Below are 27,304 nucleotides of genomic sequence, written 5' to 3'. Positions count from 1 at the left end.
GGTGCAGTCTCAAACAACCAACAACCCAAACATGTCAACCCAGACCCTGGTTCTTGGGGATGTGGGCCACAGAAAACACCCAAGACGTTTGAGTTTCATCAGCCCACCAAGGTAGACGGTGAACATAGAAGTCACTGTTGGATGTTTGGATAGTTGGAGCTTTTTGCAACCTTTTTAGAATGTTTTATGTTTTAAGAAAGTGCTTACTCTTTCTCTTTCCTGTCTTTTCTTCATCGCAGCAAGTTAGAGATGTTCCACCAGTGAAGGTGATGGAGTAAGTTACACGTTTAATCTCTTTCAAATATGTTTCTGTCTCTTGTCTTATGAAAATGTTGGCTAATGTACATTGTTTTGTTCTGGACAGGCAGGCAGGTATTCACGAGATCAGCCGTGGACCATCAGGAGTGTCCAGGTGAGGGAAAATTCACTTTTTATATTGAAAAATCAGTTGTGAAAAGAGGAGAACAAACAGTGACCAAAACCAGTGTGTTAAATCACGATAACAAACCTGTGAGTGCATTTTACGTCCAGTAGATGGCAGTCATCCCTCAAGCAACAGTGTGTATAGCGCTCAGTGACATGTCTCCTGTCTCACTCATGGTACCCACTAGGACACGTGGTAGTGAGCCATGTTCTCTAACAGACGCTGAATATGCAGGGACACGTGCTGTACATACAACAATGGACAAGCAGAATGCTTCTTTCATTTCATTTCATTCATGCAGAGTGTTTTGTCCTTCCGTCGGTCCAGACTGCGGCTGCTGCCTGGGTTTCTCCCCCCAGAAGAGGCTGACTGGATGTTCAGTAAGCTGTTAGCAGAGCTTCCCTGGTCCCAGAAGACCAACTACAGACAGGGTGGGTACCGGGGCCTCAGTGAGGAGCAGTGTGACACGGGCGAAATGTGAGCCCATCATGTAAGCTGGAGGGTGACCAGGGTTCCCCCAATGTGTCTTCTGGTTTCATTACAGTGCAGCAGTGAACTTTTTATTTTCATCATGTTTAAGACATTTTTATATATATATATATATATATATATTTAAATAAAAGGAAAGTCTATAAAAGGCTGAATAATCCTCTAAATTTGTTATTTTAACAAAAGCATATTATTAGACTTTTTTTCAGACTGCTTCTGTGTTTTTATAGTGATAGGACATTGTTTGGTGCAATACACACACAATTCAACTTTCAACACAGTACACACACTACGTGGATCTGCAACAATTTATTTTTTTTATATATGGCAGCTCCTCTTTGACCATAAAGAAACATTTCATTTCCAGAGCGCACCTCAGTGAAGCTGACTGCTTTTACTTTTATCATTTTTATATATATATATATATATATATATATATATATATATACATATATATGTATATAGACGTCTTGTTTGTACATACTGTTTTTCCCATATACTTAATATTTATATGTGTTGTTTTGTATGTTTTAAAAATCAAGTTGAAGCAACTTTCTACTTTACTTTTACTTACTTTTTGTATACCATTAAAAAGAGTACTTAACAGTTAGCTCAGTATATCTGGAGAAGAACCGCCCCCTTCTCTCTCTTTGCACGTGCAGAAGTTGTGCAAAGGCTTCACTTTGCAAAACAGTCGTCATTTTCCTCTTAAAGGAAAGAATAACTCTCATTGTGTGCAGACGGACTATATGCAGGCGTTGCCTCAGAATCGGCCTTTTCTCTCAGCTGGCTCTCGTCCATCTTGTGTGTTGCTCTGCGATAGCTCCGCAGCAGACAAACAAGCCGACCGAGATGATTTCCAAACACGGATCGTAGAGTTGTGTGAGCTCCATCCATCACGCCTGAGACTCGGTGAACAAAGTCCACGTGAAGTAGTGGAAACAGGATGTTGACCCCTCTTCTCTCATTTATCCTCTCTTGTTTTAAAAACCCTCTTGACTCAGTTTTTCCGACCGTTGCTCACGGCGCTGAGTTGATGTCCTGTTTATGAGTTAAGGTTTTCTTCATCTTTTCCCCCCTGATAACATCTTTTCGCGGAAAGAGCAAGGCTTTTTGAAAGTTGACCGCACATGTTTAGAAGCATTAGCTCCAGAGGCCCTGGGTAATTCAGCGTTGTAAAATGCGATGGCTGCTCCAGCACTTTGCTTCGGTTTCACCGTGTTCTCGTCCCAGAGGGCACCATTGGTTCTTGGAAGAGATCTTGTTGTTCCCAGAGAAAGAGCGATACACAATTACCAACAAAGGACGACAAACGGAGAGAAATTGGATACTTTTTTCCCTGTGCTGGAAATAGATTCTGGTGCAGATGATCATTACACACGTGTGTGTGTGTGTGTGTGTGTGTGTGTGTGTGTGTGTGTGTGTGTGTGTGTGTGTGTGTGTGTTAACACTAGAAAGGATTATGTGAAGAGCAAGAGATTTCTGCCTTACTTATAGTTGTCATCCAGAAAAAGAGGAATGAAAACAGACTGCTTCATCCTCCTTTGAAGTTGGAGTTGTCTCTCTACCTCATTGCATTTAAAATGATAATAATAATTAAAAAAATGACAAAGCAAATTGTCACACTGTCTAATGTTTATAGCATGTTATCCTATGTTTATATTTGATATTGAAGTTGTTGTTTGGTATATTTATTGTGGTTTCCTATATGGTTTTATATTGCACCTTAAGATTACTTAAGATGCTCCGACTGTAAATGAGGGGATTACGGGATTATAGTTTGAGAACTATATGCAGTTACAGTAGACCGGGTCACAGAGATCCTGAGCGTGGTCTCACCGGGTTCTTGTGTTGGTCCAGGTGAGGCGTACGAGGAGCCCAGGCTGACCTGCTGGTTTGGAGAGCTGCCCTACACGTACGCTCGCTCCACCATGGATGCCAACGCACAGGTTAGATAAACTCATTGTTTTCCACACATGTACTTTATTTTTTTATTAGTTTCCACGTATTTATTTTTAGATTTTTCACAGTTTTTTTATTCTATCTTTTTCATATAATATTTTGTTTTCGCCCACTTTTACAAAATTTGTTTTATTTACATTTAGTTTCAATATTCCTTTCTTAAATAACCGCTGAACTCTCTTTCCCCTCGTAGTGGCATCCATTGCTGTCGACCCTCCGCCAGACAGTGGAGCAGGCGAGCGGATGCAGCTTCAACTCCCTGCTGTGCAACCTGTATCGGGACGGCCACGACAGCATCGGCTGGCACAGCGACGATGAGGCCACCTTGGGCGACAAGCCCACCATCGCCTCCATCAGTCTGGGCGACACCAGAGTGTTCGGCCTCCGCAAGCGGCCTCCACCGGTGAGATGATGGTGGAGCCTGGAAGCTGGTGTCCGTTCTTACGTTGGGAAACACTTGAGTCAATGTGTGTGTGTGTGTGTGTGTGTGTGTGTGTGTGTGTGTGTGTGTGTGTGTGTGTGTGTGTGTGTGTGTGTGTGTGTGTGTGTGTGTGTGTGTGTGTGTGTGTGTGTGTGTGTGTGTCTCTTTTAGGACGAGAATGGTGACTACACTTATGTGGAGCAGATTCGGGTTCCTCTCAGTCACGGGACACTGTTGGTGATGGACGGAGCCACACAAGACGATTGGCAGGTGAGCTCCACCAATCAAATGCAAGAGGCCCATTCAGGCAAAATGGCCACTCAGGAAAAAAAGAAAAAAAAAACACACCGGCCACAGCGTCAGGCAGACATTTAAAGACTGCTTTAAAAGTGTTGTTGTTGCATTTTTTTTTTTTTTTTTTTTTGGTTTACCCGTCAATCAAAGAACTGGAGCATCACTGAGTGTCTTGTTCCTCGTGTTTCATGTTGCAGTTATGACTTCTTCTGTTTACAGCAAACAAAGCTCACATGTCGTCCTGTTCATCACGTTTCTCTCACCTTCCACCACATGCTTAGATAACTATTTAAAAGCTTTTCTCAGATTCTCTTCATGATAGTATTAATAATAGTAAAACAGAAATGTAAACGTTTGGTAATATTACTAGAACTGCACTGTAGCGGCGATTGTATCGAACATTATGACACACAATGACCTAATCCTGTACTCTCTGCTACCTGCCTTGTATAATCAGTACGGAAATGACTCTAAGCTTTGACATGAATGGATCCATTGCCTCATTAAGCCGTGGACATTTACAGTAAATAGTCAAGCACGGAGAACCTTTATCTGTGTGTGTGTGTGTGTGTGTGTGTGTGTGTGTGTGTGTGTGTGTGTGTGTGTGTGTGTGTTTGAATGCCTCCGACTCAACGCACGTGACGGGATTGACCTGTGTTCAAGGCAGAAAGCATGGATGGATGTGGAGTGGCCCTCAGATAATCGCGGAGCTCCAGAATAACGAGTCATTTGTTTCACAGTCGGGGACAGCGGCCGGGTTTGTGTGTGTGTGTGTGTGTGTGTGTGTGTGTGTGTGTGAGTGTGAGTGTGAGTGTGAGAGAGAGAGAGAGAGAGAGAGAGAGAGAGGAGGAAACATCTTTGTGTGAGTAACAGGGAGTGTGAGTGTGAAGCTGCTCTCTGGGACTGTGACAATATGTACGAATGTAATAGTTTGAATTTAGTTGTAGATAAAGAAAGCTCAACTTCTGGTCATAATATTTAGTTTTAAAGCTTTGTTTGTACAGTATATGAACAAAAAGTATAATTAAGGATGGAGAACAAACCAGATGTGCGGGAGAGGACAGAAACACTGTGAGCACTTTATGTTCCACATGGGAAGTCAAATTGGATGTTATTTGAAATGTTATTTCATCTTTGAGAGCTACAGTATACTGTGAGAAAAGGAGAGAGAGAGAGAGAGAGAGAGAGATTAAAGGAAAGAAAGGGAGAAGGTCACAGGTGTTTTATGGCGACACCTCCCTGAGTATCTCAACAAAGGTTTCATCTCTCCTTTAAAGATCTTGCCAGAGAAAGAAGATCACACCATCCACTCATTCTTCCGCTGTCACCTCAGTCCCGGTCTGCCTAATAAAACCTCCTGGCTCCGCTGGAGAGGTTTGGAAGCGAGTGCTAAATATTTACCTAAACCTGTCGATCCCGCTAAAGTACTTCATTTGTTTGAAAAAAAAAAGAAAAAAAAAGGATACAGGGTTATTTCTGCCTGTTCCAGGACTCTTATTTTGAGTTTGAGACCTTCAGAGTGAGGCTCCTCACTTTAGGGACAGACCATCAAAGGCCTGTTTGAGGGTTCAGGCTTGGTTTTAAGGTTCAGGTTAGAATTCATTTAGTTTAGGGTGAGAGGCTAGGGAAGTGTGTGTGTGTGTGTGTGTGTGTGTGTGTGTGTGTGTGTGTGTGTGTGTGTGTGTGTGTGTGTGTGTGTGTGTGTGTGTGTGTGTGTGTGTTGGAAATTATTCTCTTACGCAAACAGTCCGAAAATATATAAAGTTGACCTTTTTGTCTGTGCTATTACAGAAAATGTGCTGTTTTTGGAAAAGGGACTAAGTTTGCCTTTTACCCCGCATGTCAAATGGTAAGAACATGGTGTTTGTTGAGTTGCCCTGTGTACGGAGAGCAGAGGTCAGCTGCAAAAACAAAAATACGCTGAGATTCCCCAAAGCAGCCAGTGTGTCCATTAATAGCCGAATCCCCACGGGAGAACAGTCTCTCAGAGTCTCTCAGAGTCTCTCAGCCAGTGTTTCTCAAACACTTTGGAGCTCTGCAGGGGCTTTATGAGATTAAAAACAAAAAAGATTTAAGTCACGCATGATTCCTTTAACAATTATACTATAATATGTTCAATGAAAAATAGAAATATAAGTGTGATAAACCACATTTTGGGTTCAGTATTCCTATTTCCATTGGGATTGTTAACAGCCAACTGCCACGACAAACGCGACCACGGTCACGTTCGTGTGGCGAAGTCATGACCCGCCCTACTCTGCCTCTGATTGGCCGTTGCCTGTTGTCTATGTTGAGCGAGACAATCGGAGTTACAACATTGTTGTGTTGTAAATCAGACGCCGATGACGCCGCGCTGTGTTAGTGCTGGACAGACAGACATTTCAAAGAGGACACATCATTGAGAAAAACAAAGTTTGAGAACCACAGTCCAAAGCCACTAACTCCTTACTTCATATACCTTTTTCTGGATTAAAAGACCAACAAGTAAAATGCCTCTTTTTGTTATCTGTGTCTCCGTCTCCACCAGCATCAAGTGTCTAAAGAGTACCATGACCGAGGCCCGCGCATCAACCTGACCTTCAGAACTATGTACCCAGAGCCGGAGGGCCACAGGCCGGGTACCAAGCTGCGATTCACATCCAAGCAACCGTAAAACTCCCCACCTAGAGACGGGCACTTACTTACTTACTGCGTCTAGTGGCTCTGCATTCACCGATCCACACAACGTCAGATCTGGTGGTTGACGAAAAGATGTTGGTAGCGTCTTGAACGCCGTCGTCCTTCTCGGTCGGGCAGTTTGAAACGAGTCTTGTAAACGCGTCACCTGTGAGCCGTAATGACTCTGCAGTTGTGACCAGTGGTGACGATCGGATATCGGGGTTTTCAGAGAAGCGTAGCGGAAGAATTGTTTGAAGGCTAAGTTAAAATATCAGCTCTGCATGTTACTGTGACTTTATTTATTTTTTCCAGCACAGACAGTTGCTTTGGTACCTTTCATTCTTATGAAAATCTTTCATTTTTGACTCAAAAGAGATGTCATGAAAAGTGTCTTTGTGTCTCATTGACTGCTTGGAAAAGTCACTGTCGACACACCTTGTTTACCTTGGGGAGCTTTTTTTTTTTTTTTTTTTTTTTTGTTGGCGAAAACACATCTGCTTTAGAAATGGGGAGGAACGAGCAAAGTGGCCAATTACAGGCCAATTACATCTCCATCAGGACTGTGATTAGTTAGTCATCCTGTTGTTGAAGATTTGTCTGATCAGTCTCTCAAAGAGGTTATTCAGCTTTTTTTTTTTTTTTTTAAACCCTCTAATATATCATGAACCAGAATCGTTAAAGTTCATCTAAAGTGTGCTCACACAAGTGTTTTTGTGGTATCATACGCACAGTTTAACTGTTCTGTTAACAAAACGAGTCATATAGTTGCATACCCGTTTTAGTTCAAAATAACCTTGATAAACTCAAGATATTGAACTGCTAAACGATGCTCTTGGCAAAGTCACAGACACAATTCAAATGTAAAGTGTGTATTTGAAAATTCACGATTTTGAGATTCCTGTTTATTTAAGGTTTTGTCTTTTTGGTTTCTGCATCTACATCCCTGCATGGTGTTGATTCTGTCCAAACATGACATTAGTGCATCAGGCAGGACGTCCATACTTACTGACATTTTGGCAGATCACCAGAGCTAAACTTTGCCTCCTATTCCATGATTCTAGAATTGCATGAATTGAGGAAAGTCCACGGTTCATGTTGCATTCTGTTTATTTTGTCACACTAAAGAGATGCATTATGGGTTCTTGATTGCCGTTGTTCTGAAATAAACAAATACATCTCTGAATCTACTTCCATTGTGTCCTATTTTCCAAAAAAAAAAACAGATGTTTATCAATTAAGCATAAAACACCTTATTTTGATACATGAAATGGAATTCAAACCCTGAATTTTGTAGCAGCACTAGCATTGTGTATGGGACAGGCAAGTGCACACAAAATACCACGTTGTGTGGGAAGTTTGTCATTAAACTGTTCTGCAACCTGTCGTCATGTTGGCAAAATACAGGAGACAGTGGAAGGTTCCCGCCCGGATCTCTGAGACGAGAGAGATTATGCAACCGTTGTTGTAACTATACCCAGAAGATGCGATACGGTTGTTTAATAAAGAACATTTTTTGTTTCTCGTGATTTTAGAATCTTGTGCTATAGTGTCGTCAGAAGGCATAGGACCGTTCTGTGTTTTCATGTTGGATCTCTCCAGCACTAAATGAAATGTTAAAGTGCTGCCTCTCACCTTTAGGGCTGCGTGAGGGTTTTTACCTCCATGTTGGATGAACAGTGAAGAGCTCTGTTCCACTTATCTTCTGTACTTTTTGGAAATGGTATAAACAATGAAGGGCAATAGACTCGCATACAGACAAGGCAACCTAGGTTTCTTTTTTTGTTAGTGATTGGCCAAGTCTTGCTAAAAAAAAAAAAAAAAGAGTCGGCAGAGTGTCACCCTTATGTTAAAAAACGAATGTGTTGTATGGAGTATAGAGCTATCACTCTACTTGGATAGTTACAGAAAATAACAGTTTAAAAATGACCCAATATACTGACAAAATGACTGTGTGTATGTAGATTTAATTTGATTACTACCCCTTTTTATTTGTTTACACCAGGCAGCAACCTCTGGTTCTGAAAAGAATGTGGAAGAGCCTTAAACTTGCATTCTTTCTAATGGCCATCAGGGGGCGACTCTGTCTGATTGTACAAAAGTCTATGAGAAATAGACTATACTTCTTACTTTTTTACAATATATTACTCTCAGTAAACATTGTAAACATGAGTTTATGGTCTCAATCGCTAGTTTGAAGTCTTCTTCAATACAGCGTGATGTTCATTTAGTAAATCATGGTCCATTTAGAGTCAAACAGACCATGAAGTGGAGTATACTTTAGGGCGGGGCTACCTTGTGATTGACAGGTCGCTACCGCTACGTCACTCCTCCGCAACCATAGTTGCATGCTAACTCTCACCGTAATGTCTGCACCATCTTACATAAGCCGCAGCATCTTCTTTTTTTCAACTGCTACTTGAAAGCAGTGAGGGCGGCTTCAGCCTCCACCCTCACTGAAGGCCGGAACGGTGGTTATGAGCTGCCTATGTCTGATCTGCTGGGTTAGCTCAGCGAGGCTTCAGCGGATGCAGAGGCGACGGAGAGTGGCAGAATAACGGATGTGAAATGAGTAGGTGGGGAGGATGTATATTTGCCCCCAAATACTTTAAAAAAAGGCCAATAATTGCAGTTGCAAAGAACACTGTGTCCAGGGTCAGTTGATAGTATAGCAAAGTGACGGCTCAATCAGTGCTTCCTCTGAATGTTAAGGCCACCGTGAACCGTTCAAACTAAACACCCTCTGTAAACTGCAGCCTCAATTTTCCTTTCAAACAAACTGTGCAGCAGTCACCGTAACCCTGGCAACTTCTTTTTTTCGGCTTCCCCATCCGACTCTTGCCTTTCTTTGGTCCGCCGATGTGTCTCAGTCTCACATGCCAGCCGCAATCTCTCCCCAGACTGCCTGACAATAAGAATAACAAACCCGCCGACGGTTTTCTTCAAGCCTCACTCTCCTCCGGTAGCGCTGAGCAAACAGCTTCGCTATCACAAGACAGAAAAGTGGTCCGCAGGATGTATTTCTGTGTGTATATAACAGAGGATTTGAGGACCCGTACTGTGCAACAGGGTCAGCAGACTCCATTTCTCCCTGCAGGACCCTGTGTGCATGTGTTTGCCCACTTCCTAAAAGCCCTGTTCTGTGTATATAAAGTGTATTATTATCATTAGGGGGTGAGTTAATGTGGAGGACCCACAGTGAGTGCAGCAGGTTGTGTCATAGCTCCGAGGCCTTTTTGTCGGCCCAGTGGAGGTGAGAAATGTGCCGTGCTGTGCCCGACGTTCTCTGGCTCCTCGGGGAGGAACCAGAGAGGCAAAGATTGGGACGTTTTGTACCAGAGGAGAACGACACGGCGCTGAACGTGAAACGGGTCTTGGGCTGAACATTTGAATTTAGTTTCGGAACAGCGTCGTCTCTTCAAGACGTCGGGGCTTAGTGTGTTTGTGTTTACCAGATGTCTTGTAGCAAATCATGCACCGGCTCACTGATTACAGGTTGCTCCGATTGTTGGGATTCAATTTGAGTAATTATAGTCAAAATGGGAAGAAAAGAAGATTGTTAAATTGTCAACTGTACAGCTGTAGCCTTCACTGTTCCTCAACGATTCACAGGGATTTAATACTTTTTACTGTGCTGTGTAATTTATATCAAATATCTTTAAAGCTACCCTAATCAATATTTTGATATAATCTTTTTAATACATATTTTTATATTATATATTTATAACAAAGAACACAAAATCAAATACTATGTCTAGTGCGAACTGTGTCACTCGTTAACGTCTTCAAGCTTACTGTTTTAGTTTTGCGGTCTCCAACGTTGCGGCTCAGTCTCTCAGGTCTCATGAAGACGGCAGCTGCTGTTGAAAAGTCTCTAATAATCCTACATTACTGTTCACGGCCGCTTGTTCCGCTGCACTGAAGTGAACCGGATTTTACATTTCCAGGTGAATTATGTATTAAAGCTGCAGGAAGCCTTGGTGGAAAATTGCTCACACAGATTTAGCTAGACTTAAGTAACAGAGAAAATAACATTTCTGTATGTATGCGGCCAGAATTAGACATTGTCTTCCTGTGTCTGCAGCACTTTCCCAGCACCGTCTTTCTGTTGTTGACGTTTTCCCGCTCTGCCTGGAACAGAACTTGGGCATGTGACACGGTAGCTAACCAACAAGCTGCCCGGCATTCCCGGGTTAGCCACTGTTTGCATGTCCCGGATCACGACACCTGTTGCGCTGAGCTGAAAACATTTGGGTCCACATCAGAATCCCAGTTGCCGCTAAGTCCCATTTTAGCTCCCTCTGGAGCCACTGGAATCACACCTCATTAGGCCTCAGTCCAGCGACGCTTCCTGTCCGTGCTGTTTACTGTAGAACACCTGATCTCCGGCCTCTGTGGTCTCACATTAGCAGACAGCGAAATGTAAACTATCGGACCGTGTTTGCTTACAGGGCTTTAGATAGGTTGCCCGGCATTATGAAGGTTCTGATCCAGCAAGGATGGCGAAATTAGTCCAGTGGGGGATATATAACCGCAACAAACTGACTTGCATCTTGATTCTTGATTCATGTGCCAGCTGTTTGAACATGTTAAGCCCATATTTGAATATGGCACAATATGTTGAGTGGCGGACGCAGGCTGTCTGAGGGGCGAGGAGCAAAAAAACATATAATTGGCACATGCGGTGGGGGCACCAGAGAAAGTATTCTAGCATGTAGGGCAGCCTATATGACACTGCATCAGGTTTACTCACTGGAAGGGCGCCACAAAGGACACTGCATCGTGTGTTCTCTACCATAGGGGCATCTAAGAGGGCCGTTTTACTGAGTCCACCAGTGGTTGAATATATTGATTAAACAGCCTCTGAACTGTTGAACTGGAACATTGTAAAATATCAGTTTCATTTTGTACCAGTGAAAAAAACAGACATCCCTGATTCCCAGAATAGATTTCCTCTCGCACAACCATGAGGTTCAATATTATTTTTTATTTTTTTTGCCATGACATTTTTTACCCCCTCGGGATTATTATTTGCAATCTCTTCACTAGGTCAAAATGTGTATTTGTCTAATACTTTGGTTTATAATTAAAATACCAATAACAACCAATAACAAGTTACATGGCAGATTGTCATTGTGTGCAGGTCAAATGTTTGCAGCTCACTAACAGACTGTGTCAGTATACTGCGGCATTCTGGGAAACCTAAACTGACCTGCGTCTTCCATGGAGGGTAGAGAGTCAGTGAGATATTTCATTTTTAGTCTGTATGCATATGTCAAAATGTACACACCCAACTATACACGAAGAATATACACTTGTATTTGGTTTTACAACCCCGTGTGTGTGTGTGTGTGTGTGTGTGTGTGTGTGTGTGTGTGTGTGTGTGTGTTTAATATAGTCGTAAGTGGAGTCTGAAGTCATGCTGTGATTTGCTGGGAAGCTGTTCTGGGAACAAGTTGACCGATTCACTTCACCCTCCCCCCTCCCCTCCCCTCCCCCCCACTCCCCCCCCTCCCACTTCATGACTTTAGTTCTCTCTCCTTTATTGTGCCTCCTCCTCCTCCTCCCCCTCCTCTCCTTCCCCTCGCTTCACCTATTATCCTCTTCATCTTCACCTCTCCATCTCTCTGTCTTCACCTTTTCCACTCTCTTGTATCCTGCTTGGTCAAGTTGTCTTGTTGGTCAGGGTCATGTTGATCGGGGTCATGTTGTTGCTGCTGCCTCTCTCTCTCTCTCTCTCTCTCTCTCTCTCTCTCTCTCTCTCTCTCTCTCTCTCTCCGGTCGACCTCTGAGAGAGATAAATAGATTTCCGTGTCCCTGAATGCGTAAACTTGCGAATCGGCCGCTGGACTTGCATCACATTCTTTCCCTGATACTTCAGTTGCTTGTTCTAGGACTTACAGGGAGTCACAGTCACATCTCCCTCCTCTCTTCCATCCTTCACTCCTCCATCACAATACGTATCTGTTCCTTTTGTACAAGTTGGAAATAAACCTGTTTTAATGGACCGTCGCACAAAAATAAGATTTGCCTTTTATATAACCAACATTAAAGCATGTTTTTGTAGCACTTAAGTGTATGATGCATTCTTTGAATGTAAAGATGATTACTTATATATTAAGTAAAAGCTTTCCTTTCCTCTTTTTGGTTGAAAGCAGTATTATTTCATGTGTCAATCTCTCATATTTTCATTTAAATGCCTTGTTCTCATTTTGGATTTAATGGAAAACATGTCCTCAGTCGGTCTAATGTCTCTCTCTCTCTCCGTCTCTCTCCGTCTCTCTCTGTCTCTCTCTGTCTCTCTCCGTCTCTCTCTGTCTCTCTCTTTCCGTCTCTCTCCGTCTCTCTCTGTCTCTCTCTGTCTCTCTCTCTGTCTCTCTCCGTCTCTCTCTGTCTCTCTCTCTGTCTCTCTCCGTCTCTCTCTGTCTCTCTCTCTCCGTCTCTCTCCGTCTCTCTCTGTCTCTCTCTGTCTCTCTCTCTCTCTCTCTCTCCATCTCTCTCTGTCTCTCTCTCTCTCTCTCTCTCTCTTATAGATATATATATATATATATATATATATATATATATATATATATATATATGCCTGCTGCCCTGTGAAGTCACGTCTTTCCTGTGTGAGTTATAGCGCCTGGCATCGCTCACCTGTTAACAGCCACGTCATTAGTGGCATCTTGAGGACATAACGGCTGATTTCAATGCACCGCCAATGTGGTCACACTTCACAAGCCGATTCAGAGGGAACACATTTTTAATAGTGCTACACAGTGAGAGTATTTCAAGAGACAATCCTGTGACCAGAAGGTCACAGCAGTGGGTCCATTAACAGTAGCTTCCTATCAACGGATCATTGGCCACAGTAACACTGGAAATAAATCCGCCTTATGAAGACATGCAGACTCATAATCATTTATTTAAGACACATGTTTCTCCTGTGAACAGTTATAGGCACCCATACTGCAGGGACAAGGACAAGAACTCTAACTGGCTTCACACTTGTGAACAAGACAAATAGTTTTTTGTTGGACGACCTGGCAAAGACGGAGGTACAGCTGCTGGTTTTTGCAGTGGTGGATGGAAACGTGTTGCTCCCGACAAAGCTGTTTTGACCTGGACTGTGATCGGGATGGTATAGTGCCCTGTCTGTGTTGTAAGAGGAATAAGATGAAGGGTGCAACCCCAAGTTCAAACAAACCGCAAATCACTAGGTCCAAAAGTCTTTAAATCTAGTGTGAAAGTCAACAAGTCTGCAACACTGACAGACCCTTCAGGCCTCCCTCCTTAAGCCACGCCCCCAAAAGTATCACTCTAAAGACAGGCAGGCAGGGTTATTACAATCCTGCCATTTGTATTTATTCGTCAGAGCATTTCAAACATTTCAAACAACCACAACAGACAATGTTTTCATTACCGACCCTAGTTTTACAGTCTTATGCATCGACTTAAATGTAGTAAACATGATCTCAGATGCATCTATAGATTCTTCCCAAATTAGAAGTGTAAACAAACAGCAATAGAACAAAAATAGTGTTCTCTATCTGTGGCCCTGAAAACGTCATTCATCCGTGTATGCTCATGGTTTTTGCAGCATAAACAGGCTCAGTGTTGCTGCATGGGAATCCTTCCCAGTCTCCAAGTCTCAGTCTATAAATAACCATGTTGTCCCTGTGGTGTCTTACTGACTCAGTCCCAAGAGAGGGAGGGTAGGGGGACCAGGCCAACCCCCCCCCCCCCCAGAGGATGACGTGTTTATTGATTTACACTAACGTTGCTGCAGGCACTGTTATCATTAATATACTGTACTGAACATAGCTGCGTAAATGTAAACTACTGTTTACTTTTGTTGTAATGTTACAAACAAAAGCATTAGATTTGCCTGTAAACTAGCAGAATATTAAAAAACTTCATAGCTAGTGTGTGATTGTCGTACATTGTTGTAATTGTGCTCACTGATAGTTCTGGAAGCGGGAGAGGAGACATACAGTACCTGAGCTGTTGTGTTACTCACCAACTTTGGTTCCCCTCCTCTCCGCTGTCCCCTGACATTTAGTTCGCTATGGTAACAGGGGCGTCCTATCGCGGTGGGTACAGGGTGGTTTGCCCGTTCGGGAATGTGGCCTGTGGCGTGTACCTCACCTCTTCACCCCGTGGACCTGGATAATGGATTTGCCTTTATATTCTCTCTCTCTCTTTTTCTCTCTCTCTCTCTCTCTCTCTCTCTCTCTCTCTCTGTCTTTATTTTTCTCTCTGTCTCTCTCTCTCTCTCTCGCCATCTCTCTCTGTCTCTATTTGTCTCTCTCTCTCTGTGTCTTTGTTTCTGTTTCTGTCTCTCTCTCTCTCTCTCTCTCTCTCTCTCTCTCTCTTTTTTTTCTCTCTCTCTCTCTCTCTCTCTCTCTCTCTTTGTCTCTGCTCTCTCTCTGCTCTCTCTCTCTCTCTCTTTGTCTCTATTTGTCTCTCTCTCTCTCTCTCTCTCTTTTTTTTCTCTCTCTCTCTCTCTCTCTCTCTCTCTCTCTTTGTCTCTGCTCTCTCTCTGCTCTCTCTCTCTCTCTCTCTCTCTCTCTCTCTTTGTCTCTATTTGTCTCTCTCTCTCTCTCTCTCTCTCTCTCTGTCTCTCTCTGTCTCAATCTCGCCGTCTCTCTCTGTCTCTATTTGTCTCTCTCTCTCTCTCTCTCTCTCTGTGTCTTTGTTTTTGTCTCTCTCTCTGTGTGTCTTTGTCTCTGTCTCTCTCTGTCTCTCTCTCCATCTCTCTGTCTCTATTTGTCTCTCTCTGCTCTCTCTGTCTTTGTTTCTGTCTCTCTCTCTCTCTCTCTCTCTCTCTCTCTCTGCTCTCGCTCTCTCTCTCTCTCTCTGTCTCTCTCTCTCTCTCTCTCTCTCTCTCTCTTTCTCTCTCTCTGTCTCTCTCTCTCTGTAAAAGTAATTATTTTTGTATTTTTTTGTCAATATAAACATTCTGTTTTCAGATTTTTTTCACACTGGTCTTTGGCTTAAGTTTGTGTGGTCTCACCTAGAACAGGCAACACATAGTAAATACTGTGCATTATTATGTATTTATATATATTTTATATATTAAATGTGATCCTTTTAAGGAGTACATGTCTGTACATTTCTAATAACCATCTGTCTATAGGGACACCTTTGACCCTTATTGTAAGGCTAAATTAACATTACGTTGCCAGTTGAATGGGTGTGAATAAGACTCTGATAGGCTTAGTGTGTTTTCATGTGTGTAACTGTGGCAAAGTGTTGTTGTCTCCAACTGTATATAATTGTGTGCCCTAATTAGAAGTGTGTGTGTTAAAAGGGCACTCAGCACAGTGAGTCGTGTTGGAGTTTGATTGCACACGTGCAGATAAGCGTTGTATTGCCAAAGGCCACCACAGTGTATATATACTATATATATATATATATATATATATATATATATATATATATATATATATATATATATACTATACCCCAAAAAATACCCAAGTTACCTACTCCATCATTTTGTGCCAATCCAATCCAGTATATGTTGAGATCTGGCTCATTCTCTGGGAACCATGAACTAAGTTGTATGTCAATCCTTCAAAAAGATAATAAACATGAGCCAAACGTGTATTTACGTGTAAGTATTTAGGAGTTTTCTAGGGGAGGGATCATAAATGTCTGCACAAAAGTTTGTGTCAATCCACAGGCTGGTCTCATCTAGCATTCGTAGCGATTTCTACAAAAAAAATACTGCAGCGTAAAGACATGTCACCGCGTTTTTATGGCTGTTTTTTTAGGCTGGCTGGCGAGGAGGTGGATGGGTTTCGACAAACAGCGATCTGTTCGTTCCCCGCGTGAAACGAGAAGTCAGTGTTGACGTCCGTCACGTAACTTGCTTACTTCAGCAACTGCATTTCTGTGGTTCAATTCATTAAAATCGACTCTATATTGAGACGAACTGCATTGCCAAACCCTTATCATGGACGTGCATCTCTACCGGTGTGTCTTCCGTGTCAGTTATACTGTCAGCCCCTGAAGTAATCCACTCACATTGAGCCCTGTAACTCAACCTGCAGTACAAACGTACTGTACACACTCCCACTTACACACCAATGAAGCGGAACCTAGTGAAAGTCGAGCCCGCTTGTTAATTACAACGACACCGTCTGATTCCTTTTCCAGGTGCCCTTGTTTCCGACCGTGTTTCGTAACCAGGACTGTAATATTTCTACGCATATTATATCATTGTATTGCAGTTCACTTTTGCTGGTATATGCTGGATATTCTAATGTTACAACCAAACACGGCGCAAACAGGCACTGCACGAGTACGGTTAGTGCAGCTAACAGAGGATAAAAAGCTCTACAAAGCTGTAGAGTTGGGCAATAATTCTCCGTCGGTTCGTCGCTGCAAGAAGCTTCTTTCATATTGCATGCAGTCATTTTATTGTTTGTTATAATATCTAAAAAATATCTTAACGTCAAAAACAAAGAACTGTATGGAAAAAATCTTTATATAAAGTGCCCCAGTGCCCGGCATATCCATATATGACAATCTATTGCAAGCCATCTTTAATAGATGTGTGTGTGTGTGTGTGTGTGTGTGTGTGTGTGTGTGTGTGTGTGTGTGTGTGTGTGTGTGTGTGTGTGTGTGTTTAGGGTGGGACAAGGGTGTTGTAGGTGATCAAGGGGAGGATTGGAGGGGATTATTTCTCAGCTGCCTCTGCCCATGTTCTCTGCTGGAAGTATTCCCCCCCGAAATGCCATCAGCTGTTGAATAGAGGATACAGGATGGGATTGAGCCTACAAAACACTGTGTGGACTACAAACAAAGAGGCCACGGCAAACTAAAGAATCATTCCTCTCATGAGCACATTAGTTCTTTCTGAGGATGATTTGTTTTTTCAAGTCCCGCCACCCCTCACGCTCCAACCCAGGGAGGATGACAGTAGTGATGCGTTGATCAACTCCAGCATTCAGAAGTGTGAAGCACCAAAAACAAGTCCATTCAAGAAGCTTTTCATATTATGAGCAAACACAGGAATTCTGTTTAGATTTAATCTTATCAAAGCCCCTATGTGAAAGAATTCTAAATGTCAGACTTGTATTGAAATGTTACAGGCAGCAATGAATACCTCGCCTTGTTGGATCTTCGCGATATCACGAGATCACATGGAACTCCATCTCCTCAGGCTTCAAGTAATGCGTTTGTGTCCGGACTCGACCAATCAGCGTCCTGTGGGGAACGACTGGCAGCTGTAGGCGTGGTTTAGGTGCGTGTGACTAAACAAACAATCCTAAAAAGGTTAGCGAAGGCGCTGCAATAGCATCGGTTGTATCAGAACTGGAGAGCTTCTTCATTGAAAGAAGAGCAAAGAACGGCACTGAAGGCTCTTCTTCCCACTGGCAAGAGTTTGATTGACATCATCCAATCACCTGCCAAGTATTTTTTTTTTTAATGCCCTTTTCAAAACAGCTTCCAATGACGGCTTCTCAGGTTGCTCGGTATAACAAACCATCTGCCGGGTCAGGTTAATGCGCACAGGGATTTGCACCAGGATCTCCTCACAAACACAAGCTAATGCCAAACAGAATCATTTTCAAACGATAGATAGAAGAAAAAAATCAACGCATAACTTCTTTAATTTGAGAGGATGGATGTTGAAAACGAGATGGTATTCTAACATGGACTGTGATGTTTTTTTAGGATTCACTCATTTTAAATGAAGCTTTTAACTTTTAAGCCGTGATTGAGTTTTTCTGGACATTGTTTTTGCCAAACGATGTCCTCGTGTGCAACACATGCAGCCTTGGCAAGCTCCTTTAAGAAAACAAGGCTTCCCCAAGGACACACACACACACACACACACACACACACACACACACACACACACACACACACACACACACACAGTTCCTGCTCAGAACACTTCTAATTCCCGGCAAGCATGCTACAAAACACTTAACGCTAAATCAAATGGGTGATTGTATGAAATGGAAATATCAAGCATGCACATACTTGTATGCATGGTCACGCACCATATCTCACACACACACACACACACACACACACATATGGGAAATCACAAATGTCATGTGATGTCAGTTGACTAGCAGCTGCTGGCATGATCATGGCTGACCTTATATCTACTCAGAATAGAGCGAGGAGATATTTGCAAGTTCACTTACAACCCCGCTGAATGTGTGTGTGTGTGTGTGTGTGTGTGTGTGCGCGTGCGCGTGTGCGTGTGCGTGTGCGTGTGTGCGCATATGAGACAAGAAACAGGATGACTTGGTGTCCGTCTCGTCCTCCTGAGGTGTCATCGCAGGAATGCATGACGAAACCGGAGGAGCCGTTTTTAGGCCATTATGTCACTCCTGAAAACCATGCAAACACGGTAAAGGAAAGCCTGTGAGGCCGACCCCTAAAATACGAGACAGTTGTCACCTCAGCGCGAGTGGACTTACGTTGCATGCTGTCCATGCCACCGATGGCGATACTACAAGTTAATATTAGTAACTACGGGTGACACTCAGGGTTCGCGCCCTGAGTTTCTGCCGTTTGTGTACATGTTGCCGTGCCCACTGTGATTATGGATTATGATGCGATTTATAGATATGTCACTGACTTATCCATCACCCTGCTTTTATTTCATGTGCAATGAAAATGTTCATACCTAAAGCTACGTACGTACATGCATCATGAAAAACGTTTTTTTTGCCCTGATATACAGATGGTTACATCCTCAATTTGAATTTGATGTAATGTGAAACTTTGTCCGTTTTCTACATTGACCTCGTTTTCTGAGCTGAACTTTTGCTTTCAAGCGTCAAAGGCAACGTTCACGGTTCAAGGTTGTTTTGAAGACGTGACCACTGTCTGTTACCGATATGAATGCATATGTCGTTTTAGGTCCTGGTGAGCCGATGAGGCCCAGTCTGAGAAATAGAGCCATGAGTTTGAAGCCTTATCAGACACCAAAGCGTTGCTCAAAGGTTTATAATGCTATCAGACTGGATTTTACTGCTTCAGAAAGTTAATTTATGCTTCATCTCTCCACCTCATAAAACACACTGTAGCTTAATACATCCTAAAACGTGACGGTAAGTAAACAACCCAATCATCAGGCAGAGCGAGCCTCTTTCCCACTGGACAAAAAACTACATTCACACCCAATTACATCTTTTGTCTTTGGTGTGAAAGGTTACAGTTGGCTTTCATTCCTGAGACCAGCTTATTTTCTGCAATAATCCAATGGAAAAACAAAATACGTTATCTATGCAGAACTCTATTTTCCATCGTGTCCGTGACGTCAAAGATAACAAACCAGAAAAGAAAAACAGAAAGGCAAATTCATCCAGGGAGTCTATTTCCTATTTTTAGCAGGTTTTCTCGTGTTCAAAAACTCACATATACACGCAGACAATTATTGTCGCAGAAGTAGACAGAAATGAAACGTATCATTGGCTCCTATACAGTAAGTAACAATATAATTTATTGACTTGTTTGTGGAAGTTGTGAACACATGATCCTATCACACCCACTCTGCGTCAGTCCCTAACCTCGCCCATGACATTACAGTATGTGACAGCGATAGTCGTGACCCTCGACAAACCATCTCTGACGACTGACCGTGAATTAATCAAAGCAACACACAACCGGAGACACCACGAGTGTTTTGTTGTGACACTTGTCTCTGGTGTTGTCTTCACACGTTGGAAGGATACGTCTGTTTGACTTTTGACAGGTTAGCTTATTTTCTTCTGGAGCGTTCAGATTAAAGTCACAAGTGCGTTGAACGGCTCAGAAAGTGATTTTATATCAAAGTGATTTTTTTTTTTTTTTTTTGGTCACTCTGATCATCTGACCTGTGTCACGTGTGAGAGAAGAAATCTGCACGGGGACGCCGTCGCGCTGCAGTGTGAGTGTAACCGACCCAACGGATCCACACGCCAACCCCCGATGTGCCGTCATCAGCGGTGACACTTGTAAATTTAGTCATTACAGTTACGGTTAAGATGACGTTGACTTGGGTGACGCTGTGACTGCTGATGAGGCTCTGGTGTTTGTGTATCCGTCTCCTTGACTACTGACTTTAAAGACCGAGCATCCTGTGCCAATGTCTGTTCGTCTCATCTGCAAAGATTTATATGTATTATATTATTATGTATTTGAGAGATATAAGAAACCAACGATGTATGTTGTGACTCCAGCCTTTGAAATGTTGCTTTTATAGTAAATCAGCTGGTTTTAATCGTATGTCAGCAGTTATCATTTTCAGGTGATTGATGTTTAAATTAGGATCAGACATTCATTAAGTAACTTGTCTTTTTTTTTTTTGCTCTCAACAATTGATGATATACTAAAAATGAAAGTGCAAGTAGACACAATGTATTCATAGTCTTCATTTGACACACTGAGACACTTCCACAACATTGTAGCCAAGGTGGTTTGTCCGTGAATGTGATGGCGGATGCCAAATGTCTCATGGGAATGCTGCAAGAACATTACTAGAACATTAAAGTGGTCATAATGAATCGGTGTTCAGCCAGAATGTCCTGCTTCTGAGCTGGTTCCTTTTCTTGCACGTTCTCTCTGCGTGTCTGTGTTTCCTCAGCGTGTTCCTGTTTCTTCTCACGGTCCAGAAGATATACAATCCAGGTGGATTTGTCTCCTTGCTGTTCTATGTTCATCTTATTGTTGGTCTGTGTGTGGAAGCACACGTGTGGCTACACACTTGTGCATACGAGGTGGTTGTACCAGCGCTAGGACTGTTAATAGCATCCTGTTTTCCGCAGTCCTGTTTACATTTAAATCATGTTTCCCTCCACACGCACATTTGAGTAAATTCAGAGGAAAGTCACCGTGCACTTTCTTTAACCACAGATTTCATTTGAGTCCCTCCGAACAGAGCATAGTGACTTTGGCAAGTAACCAACTTATTTGATCCTCACAAAGACATTGTCTGGTGAAATGTTAGAAATATAATAGCTCAAGGAAAGAAATATTGGTTTCCAGCTCCAGTATGTCAGTAAGGTTGACAAATACAAGAAAAGGAAATTCATTGTAAACAATAGACACATGCTGCTCCATAGAATGGTAACTAAACCATGTTTGCATATTGAAACGCAGGATTTTTGCTTCTTTTCTTTTTAAGCCTTTAAGATTTGAGCACAAATCAGGCTTTAGGCTCTTTAAGTGATGCTTACTAAAGATTTCCCTGGTGGTTGTTTCTCGCTCAGATGCTCAAACGTCAGGCAAACTGTTCCTGAATCTGGAGGGCAACACAGAAGTCGGACAATAAAATGAACATCTCTCACAATGCAATGCAAACAAAAACACCACAACCCGCAGACACCAACGCTGCCACAGAGTTCAATAAACACCTCTGTCACTGACTCAGCTTTACAAAGGTAGTTATTACACTTTTCTCATTCTCTTCTGTGGTGCCTCTGTTCTGCATCCATTTTACGTTTCCATTCCTGTCTCTAATTCTCTCTGCCCCCTCACCCAAGTGCACACACAGACACACACACACACACGCACACACACAGACACAGGCACACACATATTCTCTCCTCATATGTTTATTTTGGTGGGGTGACTGGCTGGCTGTCTTGCTCTGAAGGCCGGAACCATGACGGAGAGGGAAGGAGGGGAGAGGGAGGGACCTGGCAAACAGGGAGAAGGAAGAGAGAGAGAGAGAGAGAGAGAGAGAGAGAGAGAGAGGGGGAGAGAGAGAGAGAGAGAGAGAGAGAGAGAGAGTGTGTGTGGGTAGTGAGCTGCTATAAAAGAGAGTGCTGTAGCTGTCAGTGGCATTGACTTCAGCGGACTGAGATTCACACACACAAAAGGAGAAACAGCCAGAGAGAACAGAGACGTCAGGCACCAGTTGAAACAGAAGCGCTCACATCGAGGAGTGAAGAACAGACGCTGACCCGAGCAGCTCAAGGGCTCTTGTTTCGTTGAGACTGGTACTCTTCAGTGTGCCTGGACTTGGAGGTTTTTGAGGGTCCATTTGTTTGGCTTTGGGCGAACTCTTGTGTTTGTGGCTACTGAGACAGAGACTTCTCTTCAAATAGAGACAGAGCACCAGAAAGAGCAAGAAACAACTACGTTTTGAGTGTCCTCGCTTGGTGTTGCATTTGATTTAAACCAGATTCAATTTCCATTTGGGCTTCTGTTCTACCAATGGCTGCTGTGCGTCAGATGGTCATGGAGACCTCCGGCTTCCACGTCCTGCCGGCCCACCTTATGGCCTCGGCCATGGAGGAGTTCCCCCAGCAGCTGCCCGTCCCCAAGGGCCCAGCGAAGGGCAAGAGCCGCTCCCGCCGACCTCGCGAGGCCCGCTTCAAAACGCAGCCTGTCACCTTTGCTGAGATCGCAGAGGTGGAGGAAGAGGGTTCCTCGCCCCTGGAGGAGGAGAGGGCACGCCGTTCCTTCCTGCAGTCCCTGGAGAACCTGCGGCGGAGCACGCAGACCCTCCATTGCCCGCCGGCTGGCCAACACAGCTGCACCCCCACACCTACACAGGCCAGCCTGGACTCCAGTGACTCCGACTCCACCCAGTGAGCGGTGTGTGGGACGTGCTCACCTCCTGGCACCCGTGTTCCTCCCTTTCGCCTTGACGCCGCTTTCAAACGGAGGCCAACTGAACTGAACCAAACTGGCCTGTCTGCCAGCCTGCCTGTGTGTGTGTGTGTGTGTGTAAGCTGCTGCTGTCATACGCAAGTCTGCATTTAATACTAACATATCAACATAGCTCCAAGATGCACAGGCTGGTTATACTGCTGTATAGATGCAATGAGTGGAAGAAAAAAAAGTAGCAGATGACGCTGCGTTGAGCACACTCTTCAAATGTATTCCTTTTCTACTGTACATGTCTGTGAGGAAAACTTGAATGATCAAAAGTTGGTTTTTATTTTTCCATTTTAAAGTTGTATAGGAAGTTTTGGTTCAAATCAGATTTTTCTACTTGACCAGTCGCCATAGAAAGGACTGTTAAATTCATCTTGTGATTTACACTGATTACACACTGTAAATACGGAAGTGAGCTGGCCGTCACTGTACGGTAGAGTACCGTTGTATTGGTCAAGAGAGTTCAAGCTCTTGTTTCCCAGCTTCACCGTGAAGGAAATCTCTTCAAAACGCCTTTCTAAATGTCTTTATTTATTCTCTTATTCTTTGTTCATAACCAAGTGGAGTTGTAGATGTGATATTTTATTGCTCTTTCTGACTTCTAAAGTCAATTTGACTTTGAAACAAAATCATAACCTTTATACTTTATTATTTGTTTTACTTTATACATATATATTACAATGTTTGCCATGTGTACTTTAATAAATATTTTCAAGTATTTTGAGTCATTCTCTATTTCCATTCATTCTGTGATTTATATTGAGGAAGTGCATTTGCTGAAGTGAACAAAAGTCGTCATTGAGTTCTTTGTTATTCAGAGATTTTTAATATCAACTGAATTGACACTGTTAGTCTGATTTAATACAGTAAATCCAGGGCCGTGCGGTCAGGGGAGGCATCATGAAAAGTAAAAATCAAATAATGCTAAAATAAAATACATATTAATATTTCTCTACTGATCTGTGCTATAAATGTAATTTCTGTATGATTCCAATCATTTCAAGCATTTTCATAATCAAAATTGCTGAATTAGCGCATGTCCTGTTCAAACAGAGGAGACACGTGAGGTGAGGCAGTGACCAGCTGTTCCTCACCTCAGACTGAATCCCTCACTAACTGGGTTGAGCGCGTGTCTTTTGCTTTCTCATTGTTTGTCACCACTGTAATATTTGTAGACACTTTTATTACATGTCCTTTATTTACATATAATAGGTAATGTATTTCACGTCTGTGTAGAACATGTTCAGTGTTGCTGATCTGACATTAAACCGCAGTGAAAAAGCACAGAGAGGCAAACAGTACCTCTGCCTCACTGAAGGGGGCGAGCGAGAGCCCACGGGTCGGGTTCATGCTTGTTCTGTCGTTGCTCTTCTTCTACACTTCTCTTCTTCTTCTTAGATTTTGCTTTGACCACAGAAATGTAAGATTCTATATCTAAGCTTAAACATGTCTCAAAAAACAAGGAAATATGAACAAATCAACAGCAATTCAACGTCTGAAAGGTAAAGTAACCTTTTATGTGTTTGTTGTTCTCTTTATACATCCGGGGTTGTTACGCAGATTATCGCGGAATCTCACGATGTTCGCGGGTGGTGCTCGCGAGCGCTCCGCTTCTGAAACGCTCCCGGTGGAATCAAACATGTACTTTACCTATGTGTGTGTAAAGAATGCTGATATGAAAAACAACCAGTAGTCAATGTGCAAGCTGCCAATTGAATGGTGATTTAAGCTTCTCTATTGGGTTCATATATTTGTAAATCTGACTTAGTGTCAGTGCCTCACCAGACACCAACCTCACCGCACGTCACTGAGTAAATACAACTACAGTGAAACAGACAGAGACTAAGACATGTAATCAACAATAAAGACCTGCAAAGGTCAACACGTCTCAGCACCAGGACAACGGATCTGAGAAAACAATATGGACCCTATTGGTTGATGTATGACAGAGACATTATGGGTGAAGACATAACATCCCATCAGAAGTGCATATGACTCAATCAGGAGTACATAAAAGAGGGAGTTACGAGACAGTGGGAGGTGGCGTGTGGCCCTTACTGGCTGTCCGTCTCCACTGTTATTGTTAAGGTGAACTGACGTCCGACCCATATGTAAACACACGGTACTTGGTTGCCTCTACTGCATGCATGCTGGGCTGGTGACGCACATTCAGTAATGTCAGGTTGCCATCAGTGAACTCGGTCACACCATAACCAACCAGCCTGATGACTGAAGTGTCCTTCACGGCCGTCCTCGTAACCCTGGTCTCCCGACCCGCTCGGTCACAAGGGGAACGTGACGCAAGACGTCTTCAAGATGAGAGGGACGTTGTCTCCAGACGTACGATGGCTGAAGTGTTGGACGACTTAGACACAGTGTCTGTGAGACAGAAAGGGGTCGCAGTGTTTTACTTATTGTCAACAAATCCTATGAAAAGACTAAAAGCAAACAAATGTTCCTCCGTGACACTTTCGGACTTCCCTACTCTATCTGTGGCACTTGGTTCCCACTGAGGACGCACTGTACATCCTCAGAAACGAGACTCAAATATATAGTTTCACCATTTTTCATCAGGTTATGTAATTTGTCAAAAGAGCTGGGCGCTGTGGTTTTTAGCCAACGTGTATCAAACAGGAGTAAATAGAGCATTTGTTGGGGACTATTTTTAATCAGGGATTAATACAAATTTGGTGTTCTAGTGAGTATTTATGACACCGGGCTAATAAATATGGATGACTCTGAATAAATTGCAGTGAGCATGTTTACTGAAGTGAAGGAACTTGTTCAAAGTGTGGCTCATTTATGTGTTTTCAATCGTGCTTGGACAACAATAACGCTTGAATGGATCAATGTCGGTTTGGGTCTTTTCATGGTATTGGCTGCATGTGTGTGTGTGTGTGTGTGTGTGTGTGTGTGTGTGTGTGTGTGTGTGTGTGTGCGCGCACAGCAAGCAAAGCAGACCATCACGACGACCCCTGACCCCCGCTGCTGCGTCAAAGCACAACAGTTACTTCCTGTCTCATAACCAATGGGGAGGATGGACAAAGACCAGCTGGTAGCACAACGTCTCCATGCCTCTCTCTCCTTCATCTCTCACACACACAAACACACACATTAGCCAGTGTTTGTCTAGAGCTGTCATACTTCACCACATCCACAGCAGAGTTACTGCCTGTTTTTATGCGCCGCAATGTATCTCATGGAGCATTTGCGACACTGAAAGTTTGCTTACGGGTTGTAGAACAGTTCCCGAGAGAGAGAGAGAGAGAGAGAGAGAGAGAGAGAGAGAAAAACGTGGGGTTGACGGATACATTTTATGGAGTCTGATTATAACCCAAATTTGGCCAGAAAGACGAGGGAAGAGTGTGACTAACTGTACACTTCTTTCCTCAAAAGTAAAAATGTAAAGCCTGGTGTCTGGACACCGAAGGATTTTTCACCTTTGCTTTTTTTTTTCCAAAGCGCTGAGATTGAAGCTCTGATTACACTCCAGCTCATCAAAGGTTAAACCGTCCCCTCTTAGAGGATCGGAGGACGGAACCGGACCTGAGCTGAGTCCTGTTAGCAATAAGTTCAGTCTTAAAATCATCAGGATAACAGTAGGAGAGTTAAAGTTATATTTAGTAATTGTGGACTTTTGCACTTTTTTACTTAGTTGATAATCTTTACTGTTTATTACTGTTTATAATACTTGCTGCTCTTGTTTTTTTTACCATGTCTCTTGTTTGCACTGTCCACTTTGCTGCTGTGATCCTGTAAATTTCCCCACTGCGGGACTAATAAAGGATTATCTTATCTCATCTTATCTTAAAAGAGGGATCACACGACCCTGTGATGTGCATGGTGTCTTTGTTGACATCCTGGTTAAAGACAAAAACAGCTTCAAAGGACAATCGTCTGTTAAATGGAGCCTGCAGCACACGGAGTAATCTGCACACGTCTGTCCTCAAACGTGGAGGCTGAAAAGACGTAATCTTGTTAAAGTGCAGATGCCTTTATTTTTATTTATTTTTCCTCAGTCATTGTAGGTGGGATGCCAAGATGTTTGAAAGGCAACGTCGCTGCTTTAAGTGCGCTGTGCTGTAATAACAGTGTGTTCGCTGTCTGACCTGCCGGACTCGATGAGACAGAGCCGGCGGTAAACACAGATGCACAGCCTCCCACTGCTCAGGTTTTCTGACGCTATGATTCATCCAAGTGGAACACATTTCCTCTTATCTTATATATATATAGGATCAACGGCTGTAAACTACATAGAGATCTGTAGGAAGCACTCTGTGCCAGTCTACAAGAATTAACACATATTGTTACATGCTAAAAGTAAGTGAAAGTGATATTATATGCATGGAACAAGTACATTTTCCAAAACGGTGAGAACACTTCAGCTTCATGAGAAGTAGAACCAAAATGTAATTTGACTAAATCTGATTTGGTCCTCTCTCTTCTACCTGTTG

General features: G+C 43.0%; 2 protein-coding genes across 2 annotated transcripts in view; both read left to right on the top strand.

Annotated features, from left to right (window-relative positions):
- The window catches only part of alkbh3 (alkB homolog 3, alpha-ketoglutarate dependent dioxygenase), an 8,594-nt gene extending 1,163 nt beyond the window's left edge, over positions 1-7,431 (top strand). Inside the window, exons 3-10 of the mRNA XM_068723707.1 lie at positions 2-111; positions 240-274; positions 365-412; positions 752-855; positions 2,774-2,862; positions 3,069-3,278; positions 3,468-3,566; positions 6,118-7,431. Of these exons, the coding sequence (XP_068579808.1) occupies positions 2-111; positions 240-274; positions 365-412; positions 752-855; positions 2,774-2,862; positions 3,069-3,278; positions 3,468-3,566; positions 6,118-6,243 (821 nt within the window). The 3' untranslated portion in view covers positions 6,244-7,431. The remainder of the gene's footprint in view (position 1; positions 112-239; positions 275-364; positions 413-751; positions 856-2,773; positions 2,863-3,068; positions 3,279-3,467; positions 3,567-6,117) is intronic.
- A 14,586-nt stretch (positions 7,432-22,017) lies between these two features.
- cunh11orf96 (chromosome unknown C11orf96 homolog) lies at positions 22,018-23,568 on the top strand. The gene has a single exon (XM_068724043.1). It carries the CDS (start codon positions 22,404-22,406, stop codon positions 22,782-22,784), a length of 381 nt encoding a protein of 126 aa, XP_068580144.1. The 5' UTR covers positions 22,018-22,403; the 3' UTR covers positions 22,785-23,568.
- Positions 23,569-27,304: the final 3,736 nt, after the last annotated feature.

The sequence above is a fragment of the Cebidichthys violaceus genome, unplaced genomic scaffold (genome assembly GCF_023349555.1).
Source record: "Cebidichthys violaceus isolate CVI_PGR_0920_01 unplaced genomic scaffold, fCebVio1.0.p SCAF_3, whole genome shotgun sequence".
In the NCBI taxonomy this organism is placed as follows: Eukaryota; Metazoa; Chordata; class Actinopteri; order Perciformes; family Stichaeidae; genus Cebidichthys; species Cebidichthys violaceus.
This window is presented reverse-complemented; position numbering and strand designations above follow the sequence as displayed.